General features: G+C 37.8%; 1 protein-coding gene across 6 annotated transcripts; it reads left to right on the top strand.

The window, feature by feature from the left end:
- Nucleotides 1-423: 423 nt before the first annotated feature.
- Nucleotides 424-14,177, top strand: LOC139984938 (acyl-coenzyme A diphosphatase NUDT19-like). 6 transcript variants are annotated; one of them, XM_071999085.1, is made up of 5 exons: nucleotides 424-598; nucleotides 5,963-5,984; nucleotides 6,173-6,852; nucleotides 9,781-9,988; nucleotides 13,523-14,177. In XM_071999085.1, exons 2-5 carry the CDS (start codon nucleotides 5,981-5,983, stop codon nucleotides 13,741-13,743), a joined length of 1,113 nt encoding a protein of 370 aa, XP_071855186.1. In that variant the 5' UTR covers nucleotides 424-598; nucleotides 5,963-5,980; the 3' UTR covers nucleotides 13,744-14,177. The 6 variants fall into 6 exon arrangements, with proteins under 6 accessions (XP_071855186.1, XP_071855187.1, XP_071855184.1 ...); XM_071999086.1 differs by having other exon boundaries at nucleotides 5,963-6,075; XM_071999083.1 differs by lacking the exon at nucleotides 5,963-5,984 and adding an exon at nucleotides 5,872-5,893.
- Nucleotides 14,178-19,380: the final 5,203 nt, after the last annotated feature.

Genomic DNA, 19,380 nt, shown 5'->3' with positions numbered 1-19,380 from the left:
ACTTCTCAGCTATCCAGTGATGGCCAGCGTTTAGAACTTATTAGACTATATATATATATATATATATATATATATATATAAATGAAAATCGTAATGAGTTGGAAAATATATATATATATAGACACCTCCCCAGGCTGGCCATCAGTCTTCAGCCCCCACTCAAAAGTACCTTCCTACGCCACTGGCTCATCTTACCCCCCCCCCCCCCCCTTAGCCCCCTATATTGTCTTGTTCTCCAGGCATCCAAATCACGATAAAACTGGGAAAGCGTGTTAATTTGTAAGAAAAAGAGCTGGTTCTTAGTTGTCTATTGACTGCTCTGTCTCCATTAGTTTTCCGTAGCATCATCGTCACAGCAACCCCCGAATTATGGTCAATTGGAAATTCACCAGGAGCGAGGAGTCAGGGTTGCAACTGATGAAAGTACTTTATTCATCATGTGCTTGTATATACGTGTAGGAGGTTGTGTGTAAATGAAATGTGGAAACCGCAAATATCGGGTCAAGCATAATGTAAGGGAAGCGAACAAACAAACATTTGCAACTAACGACGGCGTCTGCCTTAACCTTTAATGTTTTTGTAGAAAGATGATAATTAGGTAAGCATAAACATTAACGTTTGTATCATCGGTCCTATTTCAATTTCTATGGGCCAGGCCTAACTTAGGGTGCTGTACAGGGCGAGAACCAATTCCGCGAGTCACCTAGGCCTATTCCTCCCACAATATTGGGAGTAAGCTAGACTCGAAATTGGGAGTAAGCTAGACTCGAAATAGGATACAGGATCACAGATCTATCTTAGCAAAGTCTTTTATTAAAGGTTAATGCGTATCATTAATATTTGAATGAATCTAAATCCAACTAATATTTTGAAGTGGATGGTCGGATGTGGACAGTGGAGTGGGAAAATCCAAGTCCAACACCCAAGACTTGATTTGCATGGACGGGGAGTTTTTCATACAAAAATGGTTTAGCCCACTTACTCTTCTTCCTGGTGTGTAGGTGCAATTGGAGTTGTGGTGGTGTAAGAACATATTTTGATCAGTTTAATGTTGACTGCATGTATTATGTTTGGTGACTTGGACTGCGCATCAGGAGGCAATGTGAGGTTTCAAATCCGGGGGGAAGGGGGATGGGGGGGCAGAGGTATTCCATAATTGTATGATCTAAGTCAAGGCTCAAGCCATTACGGAGTGGTTAATACAATAAAGGTCAAGAATCAGACTACTATGATGTTCAGATACAGAGTGGGACAAAGAGTTGAGTTGCCATCCACTTGCCTTCATTTCTTTAGCCTTGCAGTCTATAAAAATTTGTACTCAGTACAATCTACATTTAGTACAGTTTATAGTTGTACTCAGTATTAAGTAAGATGTTATACTTTTCTTTGTTGTTTTGTCTTAAACTATCAGTTTTCTCTTCCTTTGTTGTTGAATTTGGCACAACTGCAGAATACAATGCAAACTGAAAATATATCCACGTAGCTGGCTACACTGGCTCCACCGTCCACATGCAATGGAAAGCTTGTTAAGGTCAGAAATTCTAAATATAGAGAACCTTGACAGCTAAGCAAACTTTCTAAGTGTATCAGGTTTCAAGGATAAATCAACAAGAATATTTTAATAGGAAGATAAAGCTTTTGGGGACAATTTGTAGAACACTATGACATCACACACCCCCTACTGTGATCAATTTTGGGGAAGAGTTGAGGGTTTAAAGGAATTGTCTGGTGGAAGATTTTGATACATTGTCCTCATAGTTCTTATTTTTTCTTTCTAACCATGTGAAAATTTTCCCCAATCAAAGTTTTCTTCTTGTAGAAATCTGGTTTTCAAATTCACTAGTTTCTCACCAAAAGCACCGTTTGTTCGAATGCATCAATTTTGTGAATGGCGTAGTGCAGGCAAAAAGGCAAAACAGGCGACTTGAAGTTAGCACTCCCATCTCTGTACACGCATGGATGATTGCCTAATATATGTTACGTACATATGGCGAATGTACAGGGTACGTAAACAGCCTACCATGCCCCAGGTTGGTACGTTCATAGCGTTGCACGAATACACTCTCATACTCAAACCACAGTTCAAAAGCCGTTCTTTAAAATCGCTGAAATAAATTTTACAGATCAACTTTACAGTAAAAGGAAGCTCGAAAAGTATTTAGAACACCGGAAGATGAAACTTGGCAGATTTCATGTCAGAGCAGCATGTTGTACCGAGAAGTTTAGGCTTTGCAGAACTGTCCGATTGTAAACGTTATGTAGCCTACGTGCGAACATTCTTGGCATTGGAGCTGCACAGCGCGATGTTTAAACAACGAAGAGTCTGCTGTTCAAACTCATCTTGTGTTACACAAAAATCACGAAATCAGTGATGCATTACATAAATGACGGCTTAAAAAAATTGTTTAAACATTTATAATTTATAAGAAATTTTACAAAAAATTAAGGAAGCAATTAATATTACCGGTCTGTATGGATCAATCTGTATGGATCAGTCTGTACAGGTTTGTATGGATCAATCCTTACAGGTTTGTATCAATCTGTACAGGTTTGTATGTATCAATCTGTACAGGTTTGTATGGATCAATCTGTACAGGTTTGTATGGATCAATCTGTACAGGTTTGTATGTATCAATCTGTACAGGTTTGTATGGATCAATCTGTACAGGTTTGTATGGATCAGTCTGTACAGGTCTGCATGGATCAGTCTGTACAGGTCTGCATGGATCAGTCTGTACAGGTTTGTATGGATCAATCCTTACAGGTTTGTATGGATCAATCTGTACAGGTTTGTATGGATCAGTCTGTGCAGGTTTGTTTGGATCAATCTGTACAGTTTTGTATGGATCAATCCAGGTTACAGGTTTGTATGTATCAATCTGTGCAGGTTTGTGTGGATCAATCTGTACAGGTTTGTATGGATCAATCTGTACAGGTTTGTATGTATCAATCTGTACAGTTTTGTATGGATCAATCCTTACAGGTTTGTATGTATCAATCTGTACAGGTTTGTATGGATCAATCTGTACAGGTTTGTATGTATCAATCTTGTATGGATCAATCTGTACAGGTACAGTATGTATTAGTCTGTACAGGTTTGTATGGATCAATCCTTACAGGTTTGTATCAATCTGTAAGGTTTGTATGGATCAATCTGTACAGGTTTGTTTGGATCAATCTGTACAGTTTTGTATGGATCAATCCAGGTTACAGGTTTGTATGTATCAATCTGTACAGGTTTGTATGGATCAATCTGTACAGGTTTGTATGGATCAATCTGTACAGGTTGGTATGTATCAATCTGTACAGTTTTGTATGGATCAATCCTTACAGGTTTGTATGTATCAATCTGTACAGGTTTGTATGGATCAATCTGTACAGGTTTGTATGGATCAATCTTGTATGGATCAATCTGTACAGGTACAGTATGTATTAGTCTGTACAGGTTTGTATGGATCAATCCTTACAGGTTTGTATCAATCTGTAAGGTTTGTATGTATCAATCTGTACAGGTTTGTTTGGATCAATCTGTACAGTTTTGTATGGATCAATCCAGGTTACAGGTTTGTATGTATCAATCTGTACAGGTTTGTATGGATCAATCTGTACAGGTTTGTATGGATCAATCTGTACAGGTTTGTATGTATCAATCTGTACAGTTTTGTATGGATCAATCCTTACAGGTTTGTATGTGTCAATCTGTACAGGTTTGTATGGATCAATCTGTACAGGTTTGTATGTATCAATCTTGTATGGATCAATCTGTACAGGTACAGTATGTATTAGTCTGTACAGGTTTGTTTGGATCAGTCTGTACAGGTTTGTATGGATCGGTCTGTACAGGTCTGCATGGATCAGTCTGTACAGGTTTGTATGGATCAATCTGTACAGGTTTGTATGGATCAATCTGTACAGGTTTGTATGGAGCAATCTGTACAGGTTTGTATGGAGCAATCTGTACAGGTCTGTATGTATCAATCTGTATAGGTTTGTATGGATAAATCTGTACAGGTTTGTATGTATCAATCTGTACAGGTTTGTATGGATCAATCTGTACAGGTTTGTATGTATCAATCTGTACAGGTTTGTATGGATCAATCTGTACAGGTTTGTATGGATCAATCTGTACAGGTTTGTATGGATCAATCTGTACAGGTTTGTATGTATCAATCTGTACAGGTTTGTATGGAGCAATCTGTACAGGTTTGTATGGAGCAATCTGTACAGGTTTGTATGTATCAATCTGTACAGGTTTGTATGTATCAATCTGTACAGGTCTGTATGTATCAATCTGTACAGGTTTGTATGGATAAATCTGTACAGGTTTGTATGTATCAATCTGTACAGGTTTGTATGTATCAATCTGTACAGGTTTGTATGGATCAATCTGTACAGGTTTGTATGTATCAATCTGTACAGGTTTGTTTGGATCAATCTGTACAGTTTTGTATGGATCAATCCAGGTTACAGGTTTGTATGGATCAATCTGTACAGGTTTGTATGGATCAATCTGTACAGGTTTGTATGTATCAATCTTGTATGGATCAATCTGTACAGGTACAGTATGTATTAGTCTGTACAGGTTTGTATGTATCAATCTGTACAGGTTTGTATGGATCAATCTGTACAGGTTTGTATGTATCAATCTGTACAGGTTTGTTTGGATCAATCTGTACAGTTTTGTATGGATCAATCCAGGTTACAGGTTTGTATGGATCAATCTGTACAGGTTTGTATGGATCAATCCTTACAGGTTTGTATGTATCAATCTTGTATGGATCAATCTGTACAGGTACAGTATGTATTAGTCTGTACAGGTTTGTATGGATCAATCCTTACAGGTTTGTATCAATCTGTAAGGTTTGTATGGATCAGTCTGTACAGGTTTGTTTGGATCAATCTGTACAGTTTTGTATGGATCAATCCAGGTTACAGGTTTGTATGTATCAATCTGTACAGGTTTGTATGGATCAATCTGTACAGGTTTGTATGGATCAATCTGTTCAGGTTTGTATGTATCAATCTGTACAGTTTTGTATGGATCAATCCTTACAGGTTTGTATGTATCAATCTGTACAGGTTTGTATGGATCAATCTGTACAGGTTTGTATGTATCAATCTTGTATGGATCAATCTGTACAGGTACAGTATGTATTAGTCTGTACAGGTTTGTTTGGATCAGTCTGTACAGGTTTGTATGGATCGGTCTGTACAGGTTTGTATGTATCAATCTGTACAGGTTTGTATGTATCAATCTGTACAGGTCTGTATGTATCAGTCTGTACAGGTCTGCATGGATCAGTGTACATATGTCATTGTTCTTCAACACTTGTGCATATCTACTATAAAGTTGTTACAGTTGGCATCACACTAAGCTCATGGCATAGCATTAATATGGTTTCATATGGATGGTTGTAAGCTCTAAAACATACCTTGGACTGTTGATTGAACCCTTGGAATGCACACATATATCAGGTTATCATATAACTAATTATCTATTTTCTCATACAGTCCTGAGATTCTTAACTGTGTGTGTAAAACGTGTGTTATGTACCGTGTAGTTGGTTGTAGATAATGCCTACAGTATAACTATTGTATAATTATATTGTGCATTGATTAAACAAACATAGTTTGTTAACAAGTGTGTTTATAGAAGCACTGTTAGATAAAAACAAGTTGTCCGATATTGAGTATCAACACTATCAGATAGCAGTAGATACTGAGCACACAGTATGCTTTACTGCTGGGTCAAACAATTATTGAAGTTACCCTCCTTTCAGATACACTGTATAGCTGTGATGTGTAGATACTGCACACTGTAGTAAGCTCAAGTGATGTATCACACAATTATTGAAGTTACCTTCCTTTCAGATACACTGTATAGCTGTGATGTGTAGATACTGCACACTGTAGTAAGCTCTATGACTGTATCACACAATTATTGAAGTTACCCTCCTTTCAGATAAACTGTATAGCTGTGATGTGTAGATACTGCACACTGTAGTAAGCTCAAGTGATGTATCACACAATTATTGAAGTTACCTTCCTTTCAGATACACTGTATAGCTGTGATGTGTAGATACTGCACACTGTAGTAAGCTCTATTACTGTACCACACAATTATTAAAGTTACTTTCCTTTCAGATAAACTGTATACAGGTAGCTGTGATGTCACGTTCATTGAAGCAATGGAAAGAAGCAGCCTCTCTTATTATTGCTGCCAAACATGCAAGAGTTGCTGCTCCAGCTCGGCCAAGTACTGACAAGAAACCCTGCAACTATCAGCTTTTGCTCCTGAAGAGACAAAGGAAGACTGCTTTTGCAAGTGCTCATGTCTTCCCTGGTGGCGTGATTGATTCATCAGACTTTAGTCACAAGTGGTTGGAAGTATTTAAATATGTTGGTGTTAGTTCTAATAACCTTGATTTACCTGACCTACAGGGAAAGCCAAGGCCATGGCCTGTAACAGTGAGCAGGAATGAAAGAGGGTTACCCAGTGATGTAGCATTCAGAATATGTGCTCTTAGGGAGACGTTTGAGGAGAGTGGGGTACTCATCCTAAGTCAACAACATAGCCCGAATGAGTCCAACACAATGGCCTCTTGTTACCATGGTGGACTGAGTAAGGCAGATTTAAGGGACTGGCAGAAAAGGGTTCATAATGATGGGTCCTCATTTATAGATCTTTGTCATGAGCTGAAGGCAGTACCAGACATATGGTCTCTCCGAGAGTGGTTTCACATTCTCACTCCGCAGTTCCTGAAGAAGCGCTATGATACAATGTTCTACCTCTGTGCAATGGACATTCCTCCAGCTGTACACATAGATGATGTAGAGATGGTAAAAACTGAGGTAAAGTTTTAACTAATTTTCAAAATCAGTGGGCATTTGAGGGTGGCCTGATCGGGCAGGGGGGGAGGGGGGTGGGAATAAGTTTGACATATATCATATCAAAAGGTCTTGTTCTAAGTAAATCTACAATGCCTCAGATTTGGTCCACTTTAGAGATCAAGTTAAAAATTAAGTTTTTTTATGGACTTAATTTACAACTGCAAGTTGTCTTCCTTTACATTGTAATTTGTTAAATTCCAGATCAAAGTGGCAGCACTCTCTTGAATGGATACTCCAGCATACAGATGTAGTATAACACACAGATATCACCATACTGGTTCTAGGCATTGTGGACTATACTGTACACTCTCATAGTGGACTATACTGTACACTCTCATAGCGGACTATACTGTACACTGTCAGAGTGAACTATACTGTACACTCTCATAGTGAACTATGCTGTACACTCTCATAGTGAACAGTACTGTACACTCTTACAGTGAACTATACTGTACACCTCATAGTGAACTATACTGTACACTTTCACAGTGAACTATACTGTACACTCTCATAGTGAACTATGCTGTACACTCTCACAGTGAACTATACTGTACACTCTCATAGTGGACTATGCTGTACACTCTCATAGTGAACTATATTGTACACTCTCATAGTGAACAATACTGTACACTCTCAGAGTGAACAATACTGTACACTCTTACAGTGAACTATACTGTACACTCTCATAGTGAACTATACTGTACACTCTCATAGTGAACTATACTGTACTCTCATATTGAACTATACTGTACACTCTCATAGTGAACTATACTGTACACTCTCACAGTGGACTATACTGTACACTCTCACAGTGAACTATACTGTACACCTTCATAGTGGACTATGCTGTACACTCTCATATTGGACTATACTGTACACTCTCACAGTGGACTATACTGTACACTCTCATAGTGAACTATACTGTTCACTCTCACAGTGAACTATACTGTTCACTCTCACTGAACTATACTGTACACTCTCACAGTGGACTATACTGTACACTCTCACAGTGAACTATACTGTACACCTTCATAGTGGACTATGCTGTACACTCTCATATTGGACTATACTGTACACTCTCACAGTGGACTATACTGTACACTCTCATAGTGAACTATACTGTTCACTCTCACAGTGAACTATACTGTTCACTCTCACAGTGAACTATACTGTACACCTTCATAGTGGACTATGCTGTACACTCTCATATTGGACTATACTGTACACTCTCACAGTGGACTATACTGTACACTCTCATAGTGAACTATACTGTTCACTCTCACAGTGAACTATACTGTTCACTCTCACTGAACTATACTGTACACTCTCACAGTGGACTATACTGTACACTCTCACAGTGAACTATACTGTACACCTTCATAGTGGACTATGCTGTACACTCTCATATTGGACTATACTGTACACTCTCACAGTGGACTATACTGTACACTCTCATAGTGAACTATACTGTTCACTCTCACAGTGAACTATACTGTTCACTCTCACAGTGAACTATACTGTACACCTTCATAGTGGACTATGCTGTACACTCTCATATTGGACTATACTGTACACTCTCACAGTGGACTATACTGTACACTCTCATAGTGAACTATACTGTTCACTCTCACAGTGAACTATACTGTTCACTCTCACTGAACTATACTGTACACTCTCACAGTGGACTATACTGTACACTCTCACAGTGAACTATACTGTACACCTTCATAGTGGACTATGCTGTACACTCTCATATTGGACTATACTGTACACTCTCACAGTGGACTATACTGTACACTCTCATAGTGAACTATACTGTTCACTCTCACAGTGAACTATACTGTTCACTCTCACTGAACTATACTGTACACTCTCACAGTGAACTATACTGTTCACTCTCACAGTGAACTATACTGTACACTCTCATAGTGAACTATACTGTACACTCTCATAGTGAACTAAACTGTACACTCTCATAGTGAGCTATACTGTACACTCTCACAGTGGACTATGCTGTACACTCTCATAGTGAACTATGCTGTACACTCTCATAGTGAACTATGCTGTACACTCTCATAGTGAACTATACTGTACATGGTCATAGTGAACAATACTGTTCACTCTTACAGTGAACTATACTACACACTCTAATAGTGAACTATACTGTACACTGTCATAGTGAACTATACTGTACACTCTCACAGTGGACTATACTGTTCACTCTTATAGTGAGCTATACTGTACATGGTCATAGTGAACAATACCGTACACTCTCATAGTGAACTATGCTGTACACTCTCATAGTGAACTTTACTGTACACTCTCATAGTGAACTATACTGTACACTCTCACAGTGGACTATACTGTACACTCTAATAGTAAACTATACTGTTCACTCTTACAGTGAACTATACTACACACTCTAATAGTGAACTATGCTGTACACTGTCATACTGAACTATACTGTACACTCTCATAGTGAACTATACTGTTCACTCTCATAGTGAGCTATACTGTACATGGTCATAGTGAACAATACCGTACACTCTCATAGTGAACTATGCTGTACACTCTCATAGTGAGCTATACTGTACATGGTCATAGTGAACAATACTGTTAACTCTTACAGTGAACTATACTACACACTCTAATAGTGAACTATACTGTACACTCTCATAGTGAACTTTACTGTACACTCTCACAGTGAACTATACTGTACACTCTCATAGTGAACTATACTGTAGTGGACTTCATTTATGTGCTTCACTTTCTCAACATGTTTGCTTAGTTCATGATAATCTCGCTAGGAAATGTAGCATTTCATAAGATCTACAGTATCTCTGTTAATCATCATATTAACATTAACATTGATGTTTGTTTTACTTTCAGTGGAGCAGTCCAATTGATATTCTGAAACGATTTGGACAACATGAATTCACTCTGGAGCCACCTCAGTTGATTCAAGCCTCAAGTCTTCAGAAGTTTCCAGATTTACAGGAACTACATGAATATGCAACAAAAAAGCAACTGCTTGGAACAGATGATTGGATGCCCATCCCTTTCATCGCCAAAGATGGTTTATTAATCACCCTTCCAGGTATCTAGTAATTACTTTCCTGTTTCAGTTGCACATCATAAGATGTCAATTTTGTGACTTATAAAGATGTGTTCTGAGGATACAGAGTAGAAATGATGATAGGGGTGTTAATCATCTCTGGCCTAATTACTAAGGAAATCAGAAATTATGATTTGGGTGTAAATAATCTCTGGCCTAATTACTAAGGAAATCAGAAATGATGGTTCGGGTGTAAATCATCTCTGGCCTAATTACTAAGGAAATCAGAAATTATGATTTGGGTGTAAATCATCTCTGGCCTAATTACTAAGGAAATCAGAAATGATGGTAGGGGTGTTAATCATCTCTGGCCTAATTACTATGGAAATCAGAAATAATGGTTCAGGTGTAAATCATCTCTGGCCTAATTACTAAGGAAATCAGAAATAATGGTAGGGGTGTAAATCATCTCTGGCCTAATTACTAAGGAAATCAGAAATGATGGTTTGGGTGAAAATCATCTCTGGCCTAATTACTAAGGAAATCAGAAATGATGGTAGGGGTGTTAATCATCTCTGGCCTAATTACTAAGGAAATCAGAAATAATGGTTCGGGTGTAAATCATCTCTGGCCTAATTACTAAGGAAATCAGAAATTATGATTTGGGTGTAAATAATCTCTGGCCTAATTACTAAGGAAATCAGAAATGATGGTTCGGGTGTAAATCATCTCTGGCCTAATTACTAAGGAAATCAGAAATGATGGTAGGGGTGTTAATCATCTCTGGCCTAATTACTATGGAAATCAGAAATGATGGTTTGGGTGAAAATCATCTCTGGCCTAATTACTAAGGAAATCAGAAATGATGGTTTGGGTGAAAATCATCTCTGGCCTAATTACTAAGGAAATCAGAAATGATGGTTTGGGTGAAAATCATCTCTGGCCTAATTACTAAGGAAATCAGAAATGATGGTTTGGGTGAAAATCATCTCTGGCCTAATTACTAAGGAAATCAGAAATGATGGTTTGGGTGAAAATCATCTCTGGCCTAATTACTAAGGAAATCAGAAATGATGGTAGGGGTGTTAATCATCTCTGGCCTAATTACTATGGAAATCAGAAATGATGGTTTGGGTGAAAATCATCTCTGGCCTAATTACTAAGGAAATCAGAAATGATGGTTTGGGTGAAAATCATCTCTGGCCTAATTACTAAGGAAATCAGAAATGATGGTAGGGGTGTTAATCATCTCTGGCCTAATTACTATGGAAATCAGAAATAATGGTTCAGGTGTAAATCATCTCTGGCCTAATTACTAAGGAAATCAGAAATAATGGTAGGGGTGTAAATCATCTCTGGCCTAATTACTAAGGAAATCAGAAATGATGGTTTGGGTGAAAATCATCTCTGGCCTAATTACTAAGGAAATCAGAAATGATGATAGGGGTGTAAATCATCTCTGGCCTAATTACTAAGGAAATCAGAAATGATGGTAGGGGTGTTAATCATCTCTGGCCTAATTACTAAGGAAATCAGAAATAATGGTTCGGGTGTAAATCATCTCTGGCCTAATTACTAAGGAAATCAGAAATGATGGTTTGGGTGTAAATCATCTCTGGCCTAATTACTAAGGAAATTAGAAATGATGGTTCGGGTGTAAATCATCTCTGGCCTAATTACTATGGAAATCAGAAATAATGGTTTGGGTGTAAATCATCTCTGGCCTAATTACTAAGGAAATCAGAAATGATGGTAGGAGTGTAAATCATCTCTGGCCTAATTACTAAGGAAATCAGAAATGATGGTTCGGGTGTAAATCATCTCTGGCCTAATTACTAAGGAAATCAGAAATGATGGTTTGGGTGTAAATCATCTCTGGCCTAATTACTAAGGAAATCAGAAATAATGGTTCGGGTGTAAATCATCTCTGGCCTAATTACTAAGGAAATCAGAAATGATGGTAGGGGTGTTAATCATCTCTGGCCTAATTACTAAGGAAATCAGAAATGATGGTAGGAGTGTAAATCATCTCTGGCCTAATTACTAAGGAAATCAGAAATGATGGTAGGGGTGTTAATCATCTCTGGCCTAATTACTAAGGAAATCAGAAATAATGGTTCGGGTGTAAATCATCTCTGGCCTAATTACTAAGGAAATCAGAAATGATGGTTCGGGTGTAAATCATCTCTGGCCTAATTACTAAGGAAATCAGAAATGATGGTAGGGGTGTTAATCATCTCTGGCCTAATTACTAAGGAAATCAGAAATAATGGTTCGGGTGTAAATCATCTCTGGCCTAATTACTAAGGAAATCAGAAATGATGGTAGGGGTGTAAATCATCTCTGGCCTAATTACTAAGGAAATCAGAAATGATGGTAGGGGTGTTAATCATCTCTGGCCTAATTACTAAGGAAATCAGAAATAATGGTTCGGGTGTAAATCATCTCTGGCCTAATTACTAAGGAAATCAGAAATGATGGTTCGGGTGTAAATCATCTCTGGCCTAATTACTAAGGAAATCAGAAATGATGGTAGGAGTGTAAATCATCTCTGGCCTAATTACTAAGGAAATCAGAAATGATGGTAGGGGTGTTAATCATCTCTGGCCTAATTACTAAGGAAATCAGAAATGATGGTTTGGGTGTAAATCATCTCTGGCCTAATTACTAAGGAAATCAGAAATAATGGTTCGGGTGTAAATCATCTCTGGCCTAATTACTAAGGAAATTAGAAATGATGGTAGGGGTGTTAATCATCTCTGGCCTAATTACTAAGGAAATCAGAAATAATGGTTCGGGTGTAAATCATCTCTGGCCTAATTACTAAGGAAATTAGAAATGATGGTAGGGGTGTAAATCATCTCTGGCCTAATTACTAAGGAAATTAGAAATGAGGGTTTGGGTGTAAATAATCTCTGGCCTAATTACTATGGAAATCAGAAATAATGGTTTGGGTGAAAATCATCTCTGGCCTAATTACTAAGGAAATCAGAAATGATGGTATGAGTGTAAATCATCTCTGGCCTAATTACTAAGGAAATCAGAAATGATGGTTCAGGTGTAAATCATCTCTAGCCTAATTACTAACGAAATCAGAAATGATGGTTCGAGGTAAATCATCTCTGGCCTAATTACTAAGGAAATCAGATATTTCAAATGGCAAATTCTTTTAACTCAGATTTTAAATACATTAAAATGAGACATCAGACTCTAACATTGATATTTTATCCACAAAAGATCATATCAGGATTTGGTTTTAATAAACGTTTTTGTATGCTTAATTACATCCTCAGTAATATTGAACTGTTGCTAAACAAAGAGGAATATAAGAGAATGATTTTGCTGTACATACAAGTTGGTCAATAGGCAAAGAGGTACAACAATATATTAGAAAACCATGTACAATTAACAAGTGAAGATGTCTTTTGTTTCTATTTTCCTTTGGTAAGTGCTTAGAAAATTTTGTATTAGGCGCTATATAAATGTGATTTATTATTATTAAGGCATGTTGTTTAATATTGTTGTGTTTCATTTGTAAACCTTGCATTTCTTATTCTCTTATATTTATATTTGTAGGGGATGACCTTTACCCTTCAGATGTCACCTACAATACAAATCAGCAGATGAGACGATTGGATGAGACTCGAGAAGAGGCCAAGGAGAGATGTCAAAATCTCTTTAGGGTACATGTAAATGACATGAGACCAACTGCCTTATTCTGTAATATTCAGCTACCGTATGGATTACCAAGCCCACTCTCTGGAAATGAAAATGAGTGGAAAGAATTACCCTCATAGCATTATGAAATGAAGCATTATGAAATGAAGCATTATGCTTGAAACATTATGAAATGAAGCATTATGCTTGAAACATGAAATGAAGCATTATGCTTGAAGATTCCCCCATAGCATTATGAAATGAAGCATTATGAAATGAAGCATTATGAAATAAAGCGTCTAGCTTGAAGCATTGAAATATCTCTTCAGTAACTCACATACTTCTTCTTTATGCAACTATGTTAAACTGTATAGATACTATTGGTTGATTTTTAATACAACTATATTACAAAACCCATTGAAATATCTTTTCAGTCACTCACATATTTCTTGGATCATAAGTTATGTTATTTTATTTTGACACAATATGAATAAATTAACTTTAAGATATGTATCATAATAAACTACTACCATGTGTTATGAATAAATGAATGAGAAAATGACTCATATTAGTACCTAGAGAATATTACAGACTTACTCATTGTGACATCAACAATATAAGTTCTTCTGTGGACTAAAGATTCTATTGGCTGGTGTTTAATCAAACCTGTTAACCTGTTTGACCCCAAAATAGGGAGAATAACATTTTTCATGGCCAAAAATAGGGAGAACAAGGGGAAAATAGGGAGGTTGGTAATTTTCAACTGAAATGATATAAATACTCCTAAATAAGTAAAGTCTACTTATGCAATACAATGAGAGAATCATCCAATCAGTGTTTCTTGTTGTAGATTACAGCAGCTCGCTTCGCTTTCTACAGGGTTTCTTTAGTAGGCTTCCATTTGAAACAGGGAATAGTGGACTCTGGGTAATGTGACTTCATGGCTAGTATGCTAGATAGAGTCTCATCAAGCTTGAGACTTGACTGACTGACTGTCTTGTTCATGCGAACTACACTGAATAGCCTTTCCTGTTCAGTGTTACTGTGGGGAATTACTAAGCATAGGACTAATTGTTTGCTATTTTCAGAAATGTCGCAAGTGATGAAACATAAAAAAACTGGGAGAATAGAATATGAAACCGGGAGATTCGGGTAAAATCCGGGAGTCTCCCGCGGTAAAACCGGGAGAGTTGACGGGTCTGGTTTAATGCAACTACTGTATGTTAGAATGTGTATAAGAGGAAACAAGAAACTATAAGAACAAAATGTGTGTATAAAAATATGGATTTGAGATTTTCAATATAAATATCCCTCATGCAGATCTAGCTAGATTGGGAATGTCAACTCATTTCAATGAAATGGAAGCTGCTTCTGATTAAAGACTACGGTGGAACAGAAGGGACATTAACTATTTGCCAGTCGAAATTTCCAGATAGCAATCTAGGCCTATTCACCATATCGAGTCCTTGCTATAGGCAATATTCATCCATCCATCCATAACACAAAAACCTGGGGCCAAGAGTATGATCTATTCTGAGTTCAAGGGTCATTTGACATAAACAGTCTGACAACTTGATTAGCAGAATAAACCCAAATGTACACCGAAGATGTGCTTAAAGTCACTGTTTCAATGACACGCAAATAGGCCAAAGCGTCCGTTCATCCGTCCGTCCATCCATCCGTCATTCGGTCAATCCATCCAGCCATCTGTCCATCCCCGTCCATCCAACCATCTGTCCGCCCATTCATCCATCTGTCCGTTCTACCGTCCAGCCGTCCATCCATCTGTCCGTCCATCCAGTTACTGTATCGATGACATGGGCTAATAACTCACAACTCCGAGTTTCACGCTAAGGCCAGCGTTAGGTAAGTGTTAGGTACAGTATACTACATTAAAACCTGGGGCCAAGAGTATAAACCTATTCTGTGGAGGTCAAAGGTCATTTGACATGAAAAGCCTGACAATTTTATTAGCAGAATAACCTCAATTGTACGGCTACAATGTGTTTTATACATAGCGTTACGATACGGATTGACCCGTTGTTGCCATTGACCATAAATTATCAGTTGACAAACCCTTGATTGTTAAAAAATCACAGTTTTAATGATACGCAAAGAGGCGAAATCAGCGGTTTGTGAAAATCATGTTTCTTGGAAAATAGTTGTTGGGAACTTCTAAACTCTTATCATGGCGATCAGACACATTACTATAGGGAGGAGGGGTGATCAGAAACGTTACTATAGGGAGGGAGGAAGGGTATTTAGGAGGGGGCAATGAGAAACGTCACCATAGGGAGGGGTGTGTAGCACTCCCCTGATATTATTTTCCGCGGTGGTCCAAAGTGACAGTTGTCGGGAAAGTATTGCCGGGTAAGGGAAAATCACGATGTTTTTCAGAAGAAAACAGTTGTTGGGATTCGGGAACTTCTAACATCCAGTTAGAGTGATGGTTCACACAGGCTTTCCAGTAGAAATATGGTCGCCCTGTTTGTCAGGAAGGATTTTGCACTATCTGTACATGAGCTTCCACAGCAAAATATCCAAGCATATCACGGTTTTTCAATGACCCGTTAATTGTCCCAAGAATGAACCAGTTTATAATAAAAGTTACTGTCCAAATTGAGCTGCTTTTGTCTGGGGTTGGCATAAATCTTATCTCAAATATTTGAATTGTTTACGTTTTATCTAAAAATTTCGACAAAGTCTCGAAATTTTAATTTATTTGGAAGATGTGATTTTTCATCATCATCATGGCGATGTAGCGCGTTATGTCGATCATATTTTCATGTTTTATCTCGAAATCTTGATATTTTATATAAAATAATTCTGCATCTCATTTCAAAGTGGTACGGTTTAGCGTTAAAAATCAATGACACTTTATGTCAAAATATCTACGTTATACTACCTTCAAATGTGTCGGCTTTTCCTCTCAAAATGTCTTATGTAGGAAATTCACAGTCATTTATCAAGCTCAGTATTTTGACATTTTCTTTCGTAATTTTGCAGTTTCAAGTTTTTCAACCCAAAGTTGTTATTCTTAAAATAAGATTCCGGCGTTTTATGTCGAGATTGCGACGTTGTAGCTCCCTATTTTCGACATAGTATCACAAATCTTGACATAATCTCAAAATATCTCTAGTTTTAAAATGAAATTTCGACGGATTATACGAGCAGAAATGGATGATTCGCTTCAAATTTTTGCTTATTTAGTGCGATTTCAGCATCCATACGCTTAAAATAGTGAGTCATGGGAAATTCTAGACTTTTTGTCTGGACAAGCAAATTTTTGTCGAGCAAAGGTGTTGACATAGACGTATAGGAACATATCTATCTTTAATAATGCAGTCTCGTTCACACAAAATCAGAAATAAAACCTTGGAAGCCTGTTCTACGAATTGCCGTAGGGTAATCCATCACGTCCATCATCACATTGTTTCCGAATGAAGAAGGAACAACAGCAATGATTTGATGCACCTTTAAAGTTAAAATTCACCAATCTGGCAAAAGTGTTTATACACTTTAGCTTGAATGGTATACTATAAACTAGGATTATTAACAAACTTATTTTACACCACCAAATTCACCAACTGTTGATTATGCATGGTCAGAGTGACAGACCTGTTCTAGCTGTACAAGGCACGGCTCCTGCAAGAAAATTGGAACTTCTTGTTTTGTTTTGGATGATGAAAAACAGACAATGAGCAATTTAAAGTAACAAATGAGGTTGAAGACAAGCAGTACAAAAACTTGGAAGCTTTAAGAGAGAAAGGAGCTACTTAGGAAGAATAATGGGAGGTTGCCCCCGACCTGGCAAACCCACCCTGCCGTGATGTACCCTTAAGCTAAGAAAAAAGTAAAAATAAAAAATAGTTCCCGGTGACTGGACTGTTCCCCAGAGGAGGACAATTCCAATGGTTTTACTCACAAGTCCTCTATCCACCAGGTTCCTAAACAAGGGGTCCCCCTCCCTCTGCCAGGGCTGAAGCCTCCTCCCAGTGTAACAAATGTAAGGTATGTAGGGAACTTTTAAGATTATTTTTAGCGTAGTTTTTATGTATTAAGTATTTTATTAAGAGGTCGTACCGTTAAATAGTATGTGCAGTACCGCTCAATCGAATGTGCATTAGCGTTCAATTCAATCGAATGTGCGGTATTGACGTATAATAAGTACTCACCGACTAAACCTTCAGCTATAGTGCATATATTGAATTTTGATCAGTATAGAAGTCAACTCTACAGGGACTTTACTTTCTATCCAGCATTAATAGGCTATGGGCTAGGCTATAGGCTTTCATATGTTTATATAATGATTATATGCTTATATAGGGCATTTCAGTTGTTAAGCAAAATGTTATGCCGAATATTAATCCTCCAAAAGTCGCATAGTAGGATTAATATTCTGCATAACTTTTTTTCTAATAGGGTTGTGAATGAGTGGAATGGTTTGCCTGAGAAAGTTGTAGGCCTACTTGCAAGTAGTGTGAATGGGTTTAAGAATGCTTTGGACAAGCACTTTAAGCATTGTAATCGGATCTGAGTGTTTGTGTCTTCAGTCTTTTTTCCCTCTCTATAGGGTCCTTGATGGGGACTTAAGTGTCCCTCCTGATCCTTTTTTCTACTAAACTAAACTTAAGCAGAACTTACTTTCTTTGTCTTTCAGTTTTAGATCTTCTTTGTCATTGATGACCAGGAGTTACAATCATGGATTGTAGGTCAAATAAGCATTTCATAAAGTGGTTTATTATTCATTTGTGCAACTGTTCTTATGTTTCCAGATGATACTCTAAGCAGTGAGTCAAATCTATAGAACTAATTAGTAAGGCTGAAGCACTCAGAACTTTAAGTAAGGTTCGGTATAAACGGTGTTGCTCCAAAGTGGTTCGAGTCATATCATCGAGCAGACATAGCTCGGACGGCGTACCAGTGGCGGCGGAACCGGGGGGCTTGGGAGGGGGGGGGGGGCTCAGCCCCCAATGAAAAAGTTGAGGGGGCAAATGCATGATAAGCCCCCCCCCCCAAATATTTACCAAGGCTCCGAAACGTGCATCTGCCCATTTTATTTTAATCAATTATTAAACGAACAAAAACACAATATTAGCATTTCACCTGTATTGTATAGGGTACATGCATTCGTGACAGTGCTTGGTTCATAGAAATTTGTTGGCAACTGCACATGGTTTTGGAATTACCCATTTGTTGACATTAAGAAATGCTTTCTGTTTTTTCTTATGACATTTATTTAATTATTGCATTTAATTGCAAGTAGTACTAGTTTACTACACTCAAAAACGTCTTTGCGAGTACACTACGAGTAATAGCTACTCTCTTAAAACACCATCGAATATACAAATTACAATGTTTTTACAGATTTTTACGTGCAATCTGAGAAATTGCAGGCTTGAGACCCATATTCTGGGCTAGGTATTCACAGCATAAAACACTCGGGAAGTGCCGTTTCAGGCCATCTGGGGGTTTGAAAAACCCAAAATTTATTTGTACGCTCCGCTCCAACCGATGGTGGCGCTCCGCTTAGATAGTCTCCACACATTATCCCCCCCCCCCCCCCCAATAATTTTCCCGTTTCGCCGCGCCTGCGGCGTACCATTATTTTGCGGTGTTCCCCAGGGAAGTGTCATTGGGCCTATTCTTTATACCTTACATACATCTCCACTTGAAGATGTTATTGTAGCCGATGATCTTCAGGTTATGCTTTCGCCGAAAATAAACGCAACATTATTTTTCGTATGCAAATCTTGATGACTGGACATTCATTCCTA

The sequence above is a fragment of the Apostichopus japonicus genome, chromosome 17, assembly GCF_037975245.1.
Source record: "Apostichopus japonicus isolate 1M-3 chromosome 17, ASM3797524v1, whole genome shotgun sequence".
Lineage (NCBI taxonomy): Eukaryota > Metazoa > Echinodermata > Holothuroidea > Aspidochirotida > Stichopodidae > Apostichopus > Apostichopus japonicus.
This window is presented reverse-complemented; position numbering and strand designations above follow the sequence as displayed.